A 16908-nucleotide genomic window follows, 5' to 3' on the forward strand; every position below is an offset into this window, starting at 1 on the left:
TGCTCCCTTAACGCGACCCCCCCCCTTAATGTGACCCCCCCATATCGGTGTTCCCCTCAAAGCCCCTCCCCCCCCAAGCCCCCTCCCCATTAACGCCCCCCCCCCCCCATTTTCCCCCCCAGTGACCCCCCCGGACCTGCTGCCCTTCCTGCTGCAGGACTGGGGCGCTCCAGGTGAGTGTGGGGACCCCTCCCCAAAATCCCCCCACAGATCTGGGACCCCCTCGGGGGGGTTCGGGGTGTGAGGGGGGAGGGGCTGACGGGACCCCCCCCCCCTCCCCATCGTGCCCCCCCAGAGCCGGCGGGGGGGGGCGGCGCCGTTCGTGGAGATCCTGGAGCAGCCGAAGCAGCGCGGGATGAGGTTCAGGTACAAATGTGAGGGGAGATCGGCCGGGAGCATCCCCGGGGAGCGCAGCACCGAGAGCGCCAAGACGCACCCCACCATCAGGGTGAGTGTCCCGGTGCACCCCAGTACAAACCAGTATGGACCAGTAACCTCCCTGAGCCCCCCCGGTGCCCCCATCCCCGGGGAGCGCAGCGCCGAGAGCCCCAAAACCCATCCCAGCATCAGGGTGGGTGTCCCGGTGCATCCCAGTATAAACCAGTATGGACCAGTAACCTCCCTGAGCCCCCCGGTGCCCCCATCCCTGGGGAGTGCAGCGCCAAGACGCACCCCACCATCAGGGTGAGTGTCCCGGTGCACCCCAGTACAAACCAGTATGGACCAGTAACCTCCCTGAGCCCCCCGGTGCCCCCATCCCTGGGGAGTGCAGCGCCAAGACGCACCCCAGCATCAGTGTGAGTGTCCCGGTGCACCCCAGTATAAACCAGTATGAACCAGTAACCTCCCGGTGCCCCCCCGGTGCCCCCATCCCCGGGGAGCGCAGCACCGAGAGCGCCAAGATGCACCCCAGCATCAGGGTGAGCGTCCCGGTGCACCCCAGTACAAACCAGTCCGGACCAGTTGTCTGCCCCGCAGGTGAACAATTACCGCGGCCCGGGGCGGGTGCGGGTGTCGCTGGTGACCAAGGACCCCCCCCACCGGCCCCACCCCCACGAGCTGGTGGGCAAGGACTGCAGGGACGGCTTCTACGAGGCCGAGCTGAGCCCCGAGCGCAACATCCACAGGTGGGACGCCCCCAAAAAACAGGGGACACCCCCACGCGGCAGGTGGGAGCGCCCAAAATTGGGGAACCCCCCCCCGAAAAGAGCAGGTGGGATCGCCCGCAGGACTGGGGAACCCCCCCCCTATATGGCAGGTGGTATCTCCCAAAATTGGGGACACCCTCAAAACCTCTGGGACACCCCCGTGGGGCAGGTGGGATCGCCCAAAACTGGGGAACCCCCCCCCAAAATTGGGGACACCCTCCCAAAACCTTGGGGACCCCTCCATGGGGCAGGTGGGATCATCCAAAATTGGGGAACTCCCCCAAAAGAGCAGGTGGGATCACCCACAGGATTGGGGAACCCCCTTCCAGAGCAAATGGTATCTCCCAGAACACTGGGGAACCCCTGGGAGCATGGATGGAACCACCCAAAAAAAAGGGGGGACTCCCAAAATCCAGGACCCTCCTAGAACTCCTGGGAACCCCCAAAATTTGGGGTTCCCCCCCTGGAGCGTCCGGGGGGGTCCCCAAAATCCAGACTGACCCCTGACCCCCCCCCCAATTCCCCGATTTTGGGCTCAGTTTCCAGAATTTGGGGATCCAGTGCGTGAAGAAGCGAGAGCTGGAGGCGGCCGTGGCCGAGCGGATCCGCACCAACAACAACCCCTTCAACGGTACTGGGATAAACTGGGAGCGACTGGGAGGGAATGGGAGGGAACTGGGAGGGAATGGGAGGGAATGGGAGGGAATGGGAGGGAACGGGGAACGACTGGGAGGGAACTGGGAGTGACTGGGAGGGAATGGAAGGGACTGGGATGGACTGGTGTGTACTGGGATGTACTGGTCCATACTAGGCATGACCTGGCGGTGTCACTGGTTTATGCTGGGTTATGCTGGTTTATAGTGGTTTATATGGATTTATAGTGGTATATATTGACCTGTACCGGTCCATACCGGTCTGTGCTGGTTCATACTGGTCTGTACTGGTTCCAGTGCCAGCGGAGCAGCGCGGGGGTGAGTACGACCTGGCCGCCGTCCGTCTGTGCTTCCAGGTGTGGGTGAGGGGCCCGGGGGGGCTGCGGCCCCTCCCCCCCGTCCTGTCCCAGCCCATCTACGACAACCGTGAGTGACACTGGGGACATTGGGGGGGACACTGGGGACACACCTGGGGGGACATCGGGGACAGCTGGGAGGGGCATTGGGGACATCGGGGACACCTGAGGACACAGCTGGGGACATTGGGAACACACCTGGGGACATTGGGGATATCCCTGAGATACCTGGGGACACCTTCAGACATTGGGGACATCTGGGCACACCTGTGTGACACACCTGTGGGGACATTTGGGACACCTGGGGACAACTGGGGGGCATTGGGGACACACCTGGGGACAGCTGGGGACACCTGTGGCACCTCTGTGTGACACATATGTGACCTCGTGGTGACCCTGCTGTGACCCTGTGGTGTCCCCGTGTCCCTCAATGACCCCAATGACCCCTCAGTGACCCCCCGGTGTCCCCAGGTGCCCCCAGCACGGCCGAGCTGCGCATTTGCCGCGTGAACCGCAACTCCGGGAGCTGCCGGGGCGGGGATGAGATCTTCCTGCTGTGTGACAAGGTGCAGAAAGGTGAGGGGCACCCCAAAAACAGCCCAGAAACACCCCGAAAAACACCCCCAAACCACCCTGAACACAGCCCAAAACACCCCCAAAACAACACCCCAGAGACACCCCAAAAGCGCTCTGAAAACACCCCAGAAACACCCCGGAAACACCCCAAAAACAGGACACCCCAAACTGGGACACCCCAAAATGAGGGACACCCCAAAGTCAGGGACATCCTGAACCCAGGACCCCCCGAACCTGAGACGCCCCAAATTGGAGACATCCCGAGAGTGGGACATCCCAAAACCTGGAGATATCGGTGTCCTTGTCCCCATGCCCTGTCCCCACACCCTGGCCCCGTCCCTGTCCCTGTGCCCTCTGTGTGTCCCTTGGTGTCCCCACTGTCCCCAACACGTCCCCGTCCCCACAGAGGACATCGAGGTGCGTTTCTGGGCCGAGGGCCCAGACAGGCCTCGTTCACGCAGGCCCATCCCTGTCCCCATGCCCCGTCACTGTCCCCATGTCCTGTCAGTGTCCCCAACACGTCCCCAATCCCCTCAGAGGACATCGAGGTGCGTTTCTGGGCCGAGGGCTGGGAGGCCAAGGGCTCCTTCGCGCAGGCCGTGCCCTGTCCCCATGTCCTGTCAGTGTCTCTGTCCATGTCCCCACACCCTGTCAGTGTCCCCAGGGTGTCCCCAACACGTCCCCGTCCCCTCAGAGGACATCGAGGTGCGTTTCTGGGCCGAGGGCCCAGACAGGCCTCGTTCACGCAGGCCCGTCCCTGTCCCCATGCCCCGTCACTGTCACTGTCCCCACGCCCTGTCAGTGTCCCCATTGTGTCCCCAACACGTCCCCGTCCCCTCAGAGGACATCGAGGTGCGTTTCTGGGCCGAGGGCTGGGAGGCCAAGGGCTCCTTCGCGCAGGCCGACGTTCACCGCCAGGTCGCCATCGTGTTCCGCACGCCGCCGTTCCGGGACCCCGCGCTGCGCGCCCCGGTCACCGTGCGCATGGAGCTGCAGCGGCCCTCGGACCGCCAGCGCAGCGCCCCCGTGGACTTCCGATACCTGCCCCACCAGGGTGGGCTTGGGCAGGGGGACACGGGGGTCTATGGGGGGCTATGGGGTCATTTTGTGGCCTTGGGGTCCCTATGGGGCATTCCGGATCCATGGAGCTGCAGCGGCCCCGTGGATTTCAGATACTTGCCCCACCAGGGTGGGCCTGGGCAGGGGGCTAGGGGCAGTTATGGGGCGGTTATGGGGTCATTTTGTGGGTTTGGGACGTTCCGGATCCATGGAGCTGCAGCGGCCCCGTGGACTTGCGATACCTGCCCCACCAGGGTGGGCCTGGGGAGGGGGCTCTGGGGGGCTGTGGGGTGGTCATGGGGTTATTCTGTGGGTTTGGGGGTGATTTGGAATATTCCAGATCCCAGGAGCTGCGGTTCCCATTGATTTCCCGTTCCTGCCCCACCAGGGTGGGCTTGGGCAGGGGTCTGAGGGGGTCTAGGGGCGGTTATGGGGTCCTTAGTGTGGGTCTGGGGGGCTCTGGGGTCCCTTTGTGACATTCCTGGGTCCCTTAGGGACATTCCTGGGTCCCTGGATCCCAGTGATTCCCATTCCCATGGCAGCTCCCAGTGATTCCCATTCCCATTGCAGTCCCCATTGATTTCCCGTTCCTGCCCCACCGGGGTGGGCTTGGGCAGGGGTCTGAGGGGGTCTAGGGGCGGTTATGGGGTCATTTTGTGGGTCTGGGGGGCTTTGGGGTCCCTTTGTGACATTCCCAGGTGCCTGGATCCCATTGATTCCCATTCCCACTGCAGCTCCCATTGATTTCCCGTTCCTGCCCCACCAGGGTGGGCTTGGGGAGGGGTCTGGGGGCTCCCAGGGGTCCCAGGCAGGTGACAGCCCTAACTGGGGTCTGACTGGTGTCCCTGGTGTCCGTGGTGCAGGGGACCTGCAGTGCATCGAGGAGAAGCGCAAGAGGACGCGGGAAACGTTCCGCTCCTTCATCCAGCGCAGCCCCCTGCCCGGTGGGGGTTTTGGGGGGCTTTGGGGAGATTGTTGGGGTCCCTGGGGGGTTCTGGAGGGGGAATTGGGGGTTTCTGGGGGAGATTTGGGGGGATTATTGGGGTCCTTGGGGGGTTATTTGAGTCCTTGGGGATATTATTGAGGTCCCTGGGGAGGCTTTGGGGTGGGTCTGGGGGGTCCCTGGGGGGGTTTGGGGGGGATTATTGGGGCCTCTGGGGGGATTATTGGGGTCCTTGAGGGGCTTTGGGGGGGATTGTTGGGGTTCCTTGGGGGGCTTTGGGTGAATTATTGGGGTCCTTGGGGGGATTTGGGGGGAAATTGAGGTGCCTGGGGGGGGGGGGGCTTCGGGGAGATTTGGGGTCCCTTGGGAGGTTTGGGGGGGGGGCTTTGGGGGAATTATTGGGGTCCCTGGGGGGGTCTTGGGAGGGATTTTGGGGTCCTTGGGGGAATCTGGGGGGATTTGGGGTCCCTGGGGGGGTCTCTGAGGAGATTTTGGGGTCCCTGGGGGGATCATTTGGGGTCCCCGGGGGGGATTTGGGGTCCCTGGGAGGTTTTGGGGTTCCCGGGGGGGGGGGTCCCTGACCCCCATTTCTCCCTCCCCCAGCCCCCAGCGAGTCGCGCCCCCCCCGGCGCCTGGCGGTGCCATCGAGACCCCCCCAGAACCCCCAGAACGCCCCCAGTGCTGGTGAGCGGGGACTGGGAGGGACTGGGAGGGACTGGGAGGGACTGGGATGGACTGGGATGGACTGGGAGGGACTGGGAGGGACTGGGGGGACTGGGATGGACTGGGGGGACTGGGGGGACTGGGATGGACTGGGGGGACTGGGATGGACTGGGGGGACTGGGAGGGACTGGGATGGACTGGGATGGACTGGGGGGGACTGGGATGGACTGGGATGGACTGGGGGGACTGGGATGGACTGGGGGGGACTGGGGGGACTGGGAGGGAATGGGAGGGACTGGGGGGGACTGGGGGAAAAATGGGGGGTGGGAGGAAAGGAGGGAATTGGGGAGGGGGAAATTGGGGGGTAAATGGGGCTGGGGGCGATTTTGGGGGTACAATGCGGGAATTGGGGGGGACAAAGGGGGAATTGGGGGGGGGTCGAGCACCCCCCCTCACCCTCCCCTCCCCCCCCAGCTCCCTCCTTCTCCTTCGGGGGGCTCCTGGGGGCGCCGCCCCCCCCCCGAGGCCGAGCCTTTGTCGGAGGCGCTGCTGCAGCTGCAATTTGAGGAGGGGTCCCCCCAAATCCCCGACATTGGGGGGGGGTCCAGCAGCGCTGCCGCCCCCTCCCCCCAATTGGATTTCGGGGCCCTTTTGGGGGACACCCCCTTCCCCCCGCTGGACCCCCCTGAACCCCTCGGAGCTCCAGCGCCTGTTGGGACCCCCCGAGCCCCCCTCCAGTTTCGGGGACCCCTCCCCGGATGATTTTGGGGCGGGGGTTTCGGAGCTGCCGCCCCCCGCTCAGGATTTTGCGGGGGGTCCCCCCATGCTGCTGTCGTACCCCGAGGCCATCGCGCGCCTCGTGCAGGGGGCGCCCCCCGAAATGGGGCTGGGGGCGGAGCTGGGGGCGGGGCCCCAGCAGAGGGCGGGGCCGGGGGCGGGGCTCGGGGGGGGAGGGGAGGACTCGCTGCCCTCGCTGGGCGAGCTCGACTTCAGCGCCTTCCTCAGCCAGTTCCCATCGTCGTGACTGGGACAAACTGGGAGGGACCGGGATGGGCTTTGGTGGCTACTGGGAGCCACTGGGAGCCACTGGGAAGGGTCTAGGGGGGCTTTGAGGGGGTTTGGGGGTTACTGGGAGCCACTGGGATGGACTGTGGGAGCCTACTGGGGCCTACTGGGGAGTTCAGGGCCTACTGGGAGGGTCTGAGGCTTTACTGGGAGCTACTGGGAGGCTTTTAGGGGTTACTGGGAGTTACTGGGATGGACTGAGAGGGCGCCTGGGAGGGTTCAGGAGTACTGGGGGGCACTGGGAGGGTCTGAGGCTTTACTGGGAGTTTCTGGGAGGCTTCCAATGTTTACTGGGACTTACTGGGAAGCTTTTAGGGGTTACTGGGAGGCTGCTGGGAAGCATTGAGGGCTACTGGGTCTTACTGGGAGTCACTGGGAGCTCTGTGCGGTTACTGGGACACAACTGGGAGTCACTGGGAATTCCATGCGGTTACTGGGAGCTACTGGGAGGACACCGAGTGCCTACTGGGGTTACTGGGAGGACACCGAGTGCCTACTGGGGTTACTGGGAGCTACTGGGAGACGCCTGAGGTGCCTTTTTGGGGGGTCCCCGCTTCGCCCCGCCCCCCGGGGCACAGCAGCCAATGGGAACGTGCCTGCCCCTCCCTCCTGGCCTTAGCCCCGCCCCCTGGAAGTGCCTTTGGGGGGGAGGGGAAAGCCCCGCCCCTTCCCCACTCAATAAACGGTCCAAGGCCCGTCTGCTTATGATTGACAGCTGATGGGCGTGGTTTGTACACGGAGGGGAGTGGCTATCGCGGGAGAAGGCGTGGTTTTGGTTGGGGCGTGGCTTTATTTGCAGGGGCCTGTCTATTTTGGCTCTGCCTCCGGCGGGGCGGGGCTTTGGCGGGAAAAGGCGTGGCCTCGTCCCGGAAGGGGCGGGGCGGGGCGCGCCGGGGAGGCCGCGGCGGAGCCGAGCGGGGCCGGGGCCGGGCCGGGAGCGGCCGGAGCGGGGCCGGGAGCGGCGGGAGCGGGGCCGGGCGGGAGCGGCCGGGATCCCCCGGGAGCTCCCGGGGCCAGCGAGGCGGCCATGCCGAGCAAGAAGAAGAAATACAACGCGCGCTTCCCGCCGGTACCGGCTCTGAGGGGGAGACGAGGCCACCATGACAGCCTAGGGGGAGGCGGGAATCGGGGTTACCATGGCAACGGGCAGGGCGGGGAAACGGGGTTGCCGTGGCAACGGGCGGGGCGGGGGTCAGGTCACTATGGCAACGAGGGTGGGTCGCGAGGGTCACCATGGGAACCGGGGGGGGCGGGGCAAGGCTGAGGGTGGGCGGGGTTTGGGCGGGCGGGGGCGGGCGTGTGGGGAGAGGTGGGGGCGTGGCCAAGGGGGTGGGCGGGGCTCAGGTGAGGGCGGGGCTCTCCAGGTGAGGGTGGGATGCTCCAGGTGAGTGCTCAGGTGAGGGCGGGGCTCTCCAGGTGAAGGCGGGGGTCAGGTGAGGGCGGGGCTCTCCAGGTGAAGGTGGGGGTCAGGTGAGGGAGGGGCTCTCCAGGTGAAGGTGGGGGTCAGGTGAGGGAGGGGCTCTCCAGGTGAAGGCGGGGGTCAGGTGAGGGAGGGGCTCTCCAGGTGAGCGCTCAGGTGAGGGCGGGGCTCTGTGCAGGCACGGATCAAGAAGATCATGCAGACGGACGAGGAGATCGGGAAGGTGGCGGCCGCCGTGCCCGTCATCATCTGTATCCTCTGGCACACCTGGGCACACCTGTGACCCCTCCCTGCACACCTGGGCACACCTGGGACCCCGCCCTGCTCACCTGGGACCCCGCCCTGCTCACCTGTGTCCCTGGGGGTCGTCCCCTGTGTAGCTGGGGGTGTCCCCCTGCACACCTGGGGGGTGTTACCTGCACATTTCTGTGTCTGTCCCCGCACACTTGTCTATCCCTGCACACCTGTCTGTCTGTCCTGCACACCTGGGGGGTGTTAGCTGCCCTCCTGTCCGTCCGTCCGTCCTTACCTGTGCGCTCCCAGCGCGGGCCCTGGAGCTGTTCCTGGAGTCGCTGCTGCGCAAGGCGTGTCACGTGACCCAGTCCCGCAACGCCAAGACCATGACGACGTCACACCTGTGAGTGCCACACCTGTCCTTACCTGTCCCCAGGTGTCCTGACCTGTCCCACACCTGTGAGTGCCACACCTGTCCTTACCTGTCCCCAGGTGTCCTGACCTGTCCCACACCTGTGAGTGCCACACCTGTCCTTACCTGTCCCCAGGTGTCCCCTTACCTGTCCCACACCTGTGAGTGCCACACCTGTCCTTACCTGTCCCCAGGTGTCCTTACCTGTCCCACACCTGTGAGTGCCACACCTGTCCTTACCTGTCCCCAGGTGTCCCCTTACCTGTCCCACACCTGTGAGTGCCACACCTGTCCTTACCTGTCCCCAGGTGGCCTTACCTGTCCCCAGGTATCTCCAGGTGTTCCTCACCTGTGAGTGCCTTATCTGTGCTCACCTGTCCCCACCTGTCCCTCACCTGTGCTCAGGTGTCCCCTACTTGTGAGTGCCTCAGGTGTTCTCAGGTGTCCCCTGCTGTCCCTCACCTGTCCCCACCTGTCTCCACCTACCCCTGCCTAACCTCACCTGTGAGTTCCTCCCCTATCCCCTCACCTGCCCTCAGGTATCCCTCAGCTGTCCTTCACCTGTCCCTCAGCTCTGAGTGCCCCACCTGTCCCCAGGTGTCCCCTCACCTGTGAGTGCCTCAGATGTCCCCTCACCTGTCCCCACCTGTCCTTACCTGTCTCTCACCTGTTCTTCACCTGTCCCCACCTGTCTGGCACACCTGGAGCATCCCTGGCAGTTGGGGAAGGGTCCCTGACACACCTGAGGCCCCTTTTGGGCGGGCGTGGCTGCCTCAGATGCGTTGGGTGTGGCCGGGTGGGTGTGGCCAGTCCTAGGCACATTGGGCGTGTCCAGGCAGGCTGTGGGCGGGGCTGAGTGGGTGTGGCCGGTCCCAGCTGCGTTGGGCGTGGCTGGGTGGGTGTGGCCTGTCCAGATGCACTGGGCGTGGCCGGGCGGGCTGTGGGTGGGGCCAGGCAGGTTTGGGCGTGGCCGAGCGATCTGTGGGCGTGGCGTGGCAGGTGTGGGCGGGAGCGGGCTGTCAGTGGGCGTGGCCGGTTGTGCGTGGGCGTGGTCTGAGGCCCCGCCCACAGGAAGCAGTGCATCGAGCTGGAGCAGCAGTTCGACTTCCTCAAGGACCTGGTGGCCGCCGTGCCCGACATGCAGGGGGACGGCGACGACGGCCACGGCGACGGGGACAGGGCGCCCCGCAGGTGGGTACACCTGGGCACACCTGGACACACCTGGGCCACACCCCAACACCTGGGGACAGCCCTGGGATACACCCACAGCGACGGGGAAAGGGGGCCCTGCAGGTGGGTACACCTGGGACACCTGGGGACACCTGAGATACACCTGGGCACACCTGGGACACACCTGGGACACACCCCAACACCTGGGGACAGCCGTGGGATACCCCCACAGCGATGGGGAAAGGGGGCCCTGCAGGTGGGTACACCTGGGCACACCTGGGGACACCTGGGGCACACCTGAGATACACCTGGGGTACTGTGGGGACACCTGGGGACAGCCCTGGGATACACCCATGGTGACGGGGACAGGGGGCCCCGCAGGTGGGCACACCTGGGACACACCTGGGCACACCTGGGACACACCCCAACACCTGGGGACAGCCCTGGGATACACCCACAGAGACGGGGAAAGGGGGCCCTGCAGGTGGGTACACCTGGGACACCTGGGGACACCTGGGGTACACCTGAGATACACCTGGGCACACCTGGGGTACACCTGAGATACACCTGGGCACACCTGGGACACACCCCAACACCTGGGGACAGCCTTGGGATACCCCCACGGCGACGGGGACAGGGCGCCCCGCAGGTGGGCACACCTGAGATACACCTGGGCACACTTGGGACACACCTGGGGCACACCTGGGACCCACCTGGGACACACCTGGGCACACCTGGGCACACCCCAACACCTGGGGACAGCCCTGGGATACCCCCACGGCGACGGGGAAAGGGGACCCTGCAGGTGGGGACACCTGGGACACCTGGGGACACCTGGGGGACATTTCTGAACACCCTGGGGACACTTGTGGCATAGTTGGGGGACGTCCTGCGACATTTGGGGACACCTGCGGCGCCCTGAGGGACCCTTTAGACACCTGGGGGACACCTGGGGGACACCTGGGGGACACCCCAGGTTCCTCTGGGACCCACCTGGGAGACCCTCCCCACACCTGAGGTCCCTGAGGGGGATTTGGGGCAGTTTTGGGGTCCCTGAGGGGGATTTGGGGTCAGGGGCGTCCCTAATGAGGAGGGGTCTCTAACGAGAGGGGCCTTGGGGTCTCTAATTGGGGGGGGGGTCTCTTGCAGGGGGCGCCGCCCCGGCAGCGGCCGCAAGAACGGGGGTCCCGGGGCCAAGGGGACCCCGAAACAATCGGGGACAGACTCGGAGCAGGAGGTGGGGAGGGGTCCTGGGGGATTTGGGGAGCATTTGGGGGGTCCTGGGGGAGAACTGGGGATCCTGCAGGGGTTTTAGGGGGATTTGGGGGGTCCTGGGGGGGTTTTGGGGGGTCCCGGGGTCAAAGGGACCCCAAAACAGTCTGGGACAGACTTGGAGCAGGACTGAGGGGAGATTTGAGGGGCATTTGGGGGGTCCTGGGGGAAAGTTTGGGGGCCTGGGGGAGTTTTGGGGGGTCCTGGGGGGGGTTCCGGGGGGATTTGGGGTTTCTGGGATCCTCTGGGGGGGTTTTGGGGGGTCCCAGGGGAGTTTTGGGGTGTCCTGGGGGGAATTTGGGGGGTCCTGGGGGGCTTTGAGGGGAGATTTTGGGGGATTCCAGGGGGGATTGGGGGGGGGGGATTTGGAGGTCCTGGGGGGCATTTAGGGGGTCCCGGGGGGGGATTTGGGGGGTCCCGGGGTGGAATTAAGGGGTCCTGCAGGGGATTTGGGGTTTCTGGGTTCCATGTGGGAGGAATTTTGGGGGGTCCCAGGGGGAATTTGGTATTTCTGGTTCATTCCGGGGTGTTTTGGGGGTCCTCTGGGATTTGGGGTCAGATTTTGGGGAGGGGTCCCCTCACTGTGCCCCCCCCAGGAGGACTCTGAGGACAGCGACAGCGATGGGGACGAGGAGACCCCGGCCCCGCCCCCGGCCCCGCCCCCGCTCACCTTCACCAGGTGCGCTTTGGGGTTTCTTGGGGGGCTTTGGGGTTTTTTGGGGGGGTTTTTGGGGGTTTTTTTTTGGGGAGGATTTGGTGGGTTTTTGGGAAGAGTTTAGGGTTTTTTGGGGTTTTCTTTTTTTGGTTTTTTGGGGTTTTTTGAGGGGGGGGTGGGAGTTTTTTTGGGGGTTTTTTTTGGGGTTTTTTGGGGGGATTTGAGGTTTTTTGGTGGGGGGAGTTGGGTTTTTTTGGGGGGCGTTTGGGGTTTTTTGGGGTTTTTTTTTGGAGGAGATTTAGTGGTTGGAGTTTCTTTGGGGGGGTTGGGGTTTTTTGGTTGTTTTTTTTTTGTGGTTTTTTGGGGGGGAATTTGGGTTTTTTTGGGGTTTTTTTTGTTTGTTTTTTTTGGGGGGGGGGTGGTTGGGGGATGTGGGGTTTTTTTGTGTTTTTTTGGGTGGTTTTTGGGGAGGATTTTGGGGTTTTTTGCCGTTCCCCCCCCTCACTTTCCCCTTCCCCCGCAGCCCCGGGGTCCCCTTCGCCCCCCTGGGCCCCCCCTCCCTCCCTGGGGGTCTCCCCGGGGGGCTCCCCCCGGCCCCCGGCCCCCCCCGCGCCCGCCACGAGGAGGAGGAGGATGAAGATTACGACTCCTAGCGCCCCCCCCCCCCCATTTTTACCAATTTCTCCAGAATTTCCCCCAATCCGGGCTCGGGCCTGGCCCCAGTTTGGGGGGGCTGGGGGGGCACTGGGAGCGCTGGGACCCCCCCGGACACAGCCGGGACCCCTTTTTGGGGGTGGGGGGCTCGGGGGGGGGGTCGGGGGGTGATTTTGGGGCTCTTTGGGGGCTTTTGCTGAGTCGGGGGTTTTGTATCGGCTCAATAAAGTTCCTGTTTCCAGATGGACCCCCCCAAAAAAAAAACAAGCTGGGAACCCCCCAAAAAAACCCCAACAAACTGGGAGCCCCCCCCCCAAAAATATCCCTGGGACCCCAAAAACTCTGGGACCCCAAAACTCTGAATTTTCTCCTAAAAAAACACTGGGACTACCCCCAAAAAAACTCTGGGACCCCCCCCAAAAAAAACCCCTGAGACCTCAAAAACTCTGGGACCCCAAAATCTTGGGACCCCCCCCTCAAAATAAAGCCCTGAGACCCCAACAACCCTGGGACCCCACCCCAAAATCAAACCCTGAGACCCTCCCCAAAAAAACCCTGGGACCCCAAAACTTCTGAATTTTCTCCTAAAAAATTCTGGGATCCCCTCCCTAAATTCCTGAGACCCCCCCCAAAAAAAATTCCGCTGAATTCCCGGGACCCTTCCCCAAAATTCCCGGGACCCCCTCAAATTCCCGGGACCCCCTCAAATTCCTGGGACCCCCCACATTCCTGAGACCCCTCCCCAAATTTCCGGGACCCCTCACCAAATTCCCATTTCCGTTTTCGGCCACCAGGGGGCGTCAGAGCCCCCACGGGACCCTATGGGGGATTTTTGGGGGGTTCCGAGCGGATTTTGGGGTTTTTTGGGGGGATTTGGGGGGGTTTTGGGGGGTTTGGGGATTTCGGAGGGCTGTAGGGGTTTATAAGGGGGTCTTTGGGGTCTGTAGAGGATTTTGGGGTTTTTTTGGGGGGGCTTGGGGTATTTATAGGGGGGGTCTTTGGGGTCTGTAGAGGATTTTGGGGGTTTTTTGGGGGGGGTTTTGGGGTTCTTGGGGTCTCTGTGGGGGTGTAGGACCCAAAAATGGGGGGGGGTCAGAGGGGTCTGGGGGGGTCACTGAGCTCCTATAGGGGACCCCAGGGCCCTAAAGGAGCTTTAAAGGGATTTTGGGGGGTTTGGGGGGGTCTGTAGGGACTCGGGGGGGTTTACAGGGGCTCAGGGGGGACCTGTAGGGGTTTGGGGGCTTCTATGGGCGGCCCCCTAAATGTGGGGGGGTCCCTAAATGCGGGGAAGGGTCTCGGGGGGGTCCCGATCCTTTGGAGGCTCCCTAAATGTGGGGGGGTCTTGGGGGACACCAACAGGTGGGGGGGGGTCCCGGGGGGTCCCGATCCTTTTGGGGGTCTGTAAATGTAGGGGAGGGGTCCCTAAATGTGGGTGGGGTGTCCCTAAATGCGGGGGGGGGGTCCCGGGGGGGTCCCGATCCTTTTGGGGGCTCCCTAAATGTAGGGGAGGGGTCCCTAAATGTGAGGAGGGTCCCTAAATGTGGGAGGGGTCCCCAAATGTGGGAGGGGTCCCTAAATGTGGGAGTGGTCTCGGGGGGTCCCGGGGGGCCCCTAATTGTGGGAGGGGTCTCGGGGGGTCCCGGGGTGTCTCGGGGGGTCCCTAATTATGGGGAGGGGTCCCGGGGGTCCCCGTGGTCCCGCGCAGCCCCCGCGGGGCGGGCGGGGGGAGCGGAGGCGCCCGGACCCCCCCGCGGCGCTGGAATTTCCCCCCCCCGTTAATCCCGGGGGCACCAAAGGCGGCGAAGCGGCCGCGTTGTGTAACGGGGAGCGCCGGGGACGGACGGACGGACGGACGGACGGAGCGGGAGAGCAGGTGGGACAGACGGACAGGGAGACAGGGACAGCGGGGACGGACGGACAGGGACAGGGGGACAGGGACAGGGACAGCGACGGGAGAGCAGGTGCGACACGGGGGGACAGAGACAGGGACAGAGCGGGAGAGCAGGTGCGACAGACGGACAGGGACAGGGACAGCGGGACCGACGGACGGACGGACAGCGACGGGAGAGCAGGTGGGACACGGGGGGACAGGGACAGGGGGACAGAGACAGGGGACAGACAGACAGGAGGACAGGGACAGTGCCAGGAGAGCAGGTGGGACATGGGGACAGCAGGACAGACGGGCAGGGACAGGGGGACAGACGGACAGGGGGACACGGGGGAACAGGGGGACAGGGACAGTGCCAGGAGAGCAGGTGGGACATGGGGACAGCGGGACAGACGGACAGGGGGACGGGGACAACTGGGGGACCTCTGGCACAGGGGGACAGGGACAGACGGACGGGGACAGGGGGACGGGGACAATTGGGGGACCCCCGGGACGGGGGGACAGGGGGGGTCTGGGACAGATGGGGACAATGGGGGGACCTCGGGGTGGGGGTGGCACCTGGAGGACAGCCGGGGACATCAGGGGACAGGACTGGGGGGGACATTTGGGGGACACAGGAACAACAGGTTGGGACACCAGGGAGGCTTTGGGGACACCAGGGAGGCTCTGGGGACATGACAGAGGGGACATGGGACAGGTTGGGGACATGGTGGGGGGGTATAGGACAGGCTGGGGACATCAGGGAGGCTTTGGGGACATGGAACAGGTTGGGGACATGGATGAGGACGGTGGGGACATGGGACAGGTTGGGGACACCAGGGAGGGTTTGGGGACATGACCGAGGGGACAGGAGGCACAGCTGGCCGGATGTCCCCATCCCTGGGGAGCTGCCGAGGTGGAGCGGGGACAGGGACGTGCTGGGAGGGGACGGGGACATCAGGAGGGGTTGGGGACAAGTGACGCAAGCGGTGACACCGTCCCCAGGGGCCACCACGTCCCCTCCCCGTCTCTGGGTCCCCGTGTCCCCTGTCCCCACATCCTGGTGGCCCCAGCTCAGCGGTGTCACCTCCCTGTCCCGTGTCCCCATGGCCCTGGGGGTGGCTGTGTCCCCTGTGTCCCCCTGTCCCACTGTCCCGTGTCCTGCTGTCCCCATGGGTGATGTCCCCAGGCCCCAGTGTCCCCACGTCCAGCCATGTCCTTCTGTCCTGCCGTGTCCCCGTGTCCAGCCATGTCCCTTTGCCCAGCAGTGTCCCATGTCCCCGTGTCCATCACTGTCCCCCTGTCCCCACCATTGTCCCTCTGTCCGGCAGTGTCCATGTCCCCATGTCCCCGTGTCTATCACCGTCCGTCCTCCTGTCCCCATCACTGTCCCCCTGTCCCCATCACTGTCCCCCTGTCCCCAGCAGTGTCCGTGTCCCCGTGTCCCCGCCATGTCCCCCTGTCCCCATCGCTGTCCCCCTGTCCCCATCGCTGTCCCCCTGTCCCCAGCAGTGTCCGTGTCCCCGCCATGTCCCCGTGTCCGTCACTGTCCCCCTGTCCCCATCGCTGTCCCCCTGTCCCCAGCAGTGTCCGTGTCCCCAACAGTGTCCGTGTCCCCGCCATGTCCCGTGTCCGTCACTGTCCCCCTGTCCCCATCACTGTCCCCCTGTCCCCATCGCTGTCCCCCTGTCCCCGGCAGTGTCCGTGTCCCCGTGTCCCCGCCATGTCCCCGTGTCCGTCACTGTCCCCCTGTCCCCATCGCTGTCCCCCTGTCCCCGGCAGTGTCCGTGTCCCCGTGTCCCCGTGTCCCCGCCATGCCGTTCGGGGCGGTGCTGGCGCAGGTCGGGGGCCTGGGCCGGTTCCAGGTGCTGCAGACGGCGCTGCTGGCGGTGCCCATCCTGCTCATGGCCAGCCACAACCTTCTCCAGAACTTCACTGCCGCCGTCCCCCCGCACCGCTGCCGCGTCCCTGCTGTCCCCGGTGCCACCCCTGCTGTCCCCGGTGCCACCCCTGATGTCCCCGGTGCCACCTCAGCGGCTCCTCGTGACACCTTGAGAGGCTCCAACACTGCCCTGAGGTCTCCTGGTGGCACCTCGGGGTCACCTGGTGCCACCCTGAGGTCCGCCCACAGTGCCAGTGACACCCATGTCCCACCTGATGGCACCGCGGGGTCACCTGATGGCACTGTGGGGTCACCTGATGGCACCAATGTCCAGCCTGATGGCACCGTGGGGTCACCTGATGGCACCTGGGTGTCCCCCAATGGCACCTTGGGCCCAGCTGGTGCCATGCTTGGGTGGCCCAATGTCACCCTGGGGTCCCCGGATGTCACCCTGGGGTCATGCCGGCGCTACGTGGCCAATGTCACCGGCGGGGCCCGGGCCACCGAGCCGTGCCGTGACGGGTGGGACTACGACCGCAGCATCTACGTGGCCACCATCGTCACTGAGGTGGGGACATGGGGACAACGGGGACGGGGAAGGTGGGGAGGTGACCACGGTGTCCTGGGGGGCACAAAAGCTCTGTGGGGATGGGGTGGGATTTGGGGTGAGGTGGGACAAGGGATGGATGACGGATGGATGGATGGATGGATGGATGGATGGATGGATGGATGGATGGATGGGTGGATGATGGATGGATGATGGATGGATGATAGATGGATGGATGGATGGATGGATGGATGGATGGATGGATGGATGGATGGATGGATGGATGGATGGATGATAGATGGATGATGGATGATGGATGATGGATGGATGGA

The 16908-nt window shown here is 64.8% G+C and overlaps 3 protein-coding genes across 4 annotated transcripts in view; all 3 read left to right on the top strand.

The window, feature by feature from the left end:
- The first annotated feature begins 296 nt into the window (after positions 1 to 296).
- RELA (RELA proto-oncogene, NF-kB subunit) lies at positions 297 to 6422 on the top strand. The gene is given in 11 exon segments (XM_058822410.1): positions 297 to 448; positions 979 to 1127; positions 1688 to 1779; positions 2099 to 2227; positions 2629 to 2733; positions 3575 to 3787; positions 4656 to 4736; positions 5339 to 5419; positions 5873 to 5910; positions 5912 to 6079; positions 6081 to 6422. Coding segments are annotated over 11 exon segments (1491 nt in total). The 5' UTR covers positions 297 to 355.
- A 920-nt stretch (positions 6423 to 7342) lies between these two features.
- DRAP1 (DR1 associated protein 1) lies at positions 7343 to 12521 on the top strand. Of its 2 annotated transcripts, none has more exons than XM_058822427.1 (7): positions 7343 to 7532; positions 8062 to 8134; positions 8427 to 8520; positions 9601 to 9822; positions 10849 to 10936; positions 11568 to 11650; positions 12150 to 12521. In XM_058822427.1, the coding sequence occupies exons 1-7, from the start codon at positions 7491 to 7493 to the stop codon at positions 12277 to 12279; spliced, it is 732 nt and encodes a 243-aa protein (XP_058678410.1). In that variant the 5' UTR covers positions 7343 to 7490; the 3' UTR covers positions 12280 to 12521. The 2 variants fall into 2 exon arrangements, with proteins under 2 accessions (XP_058678410.1, XP_058678411.1); XM_058822428.1 differs by having other exon boundaries at positions 9601 to 9720.
- A 3437-nt stretch (positions 12522 to 15958) lies between these two features.
- Positions 15959 to 16908, top strand: part of LOC131570058 (solute carrier family 22 member 6-A-like) — a 4959-nt gene continuing 4009 nt past the window's right edge. Inside the window, exon 1 of the mRNA XM_058822397.1 lies at positions 15959 to 16597. Coding sequence (XP_058678380.1) covers positions 15962 to 16597 — 636 coding nt within the window. The 5' untranslated portion in view covers positions 15959 to 15961. The remainder of the gene's footprint in view (positions 16598 to 16908) is intronic.

The sequence above is a fragment of the Ammospiza caudacuta genome, chromosome 32 (assembly GCF_027887145.1).
Source record: "Ammospiza caudacuta isolate bAmmCau1 chromosome 32, bAmmCau1.pri, whole genome shotgun sequence".
NCBI lineage: Eukaryota > Metazoa > Chordata > Aves > Passeriformes > Passerellidae > Ammospiza > Ammospiza caudacuta.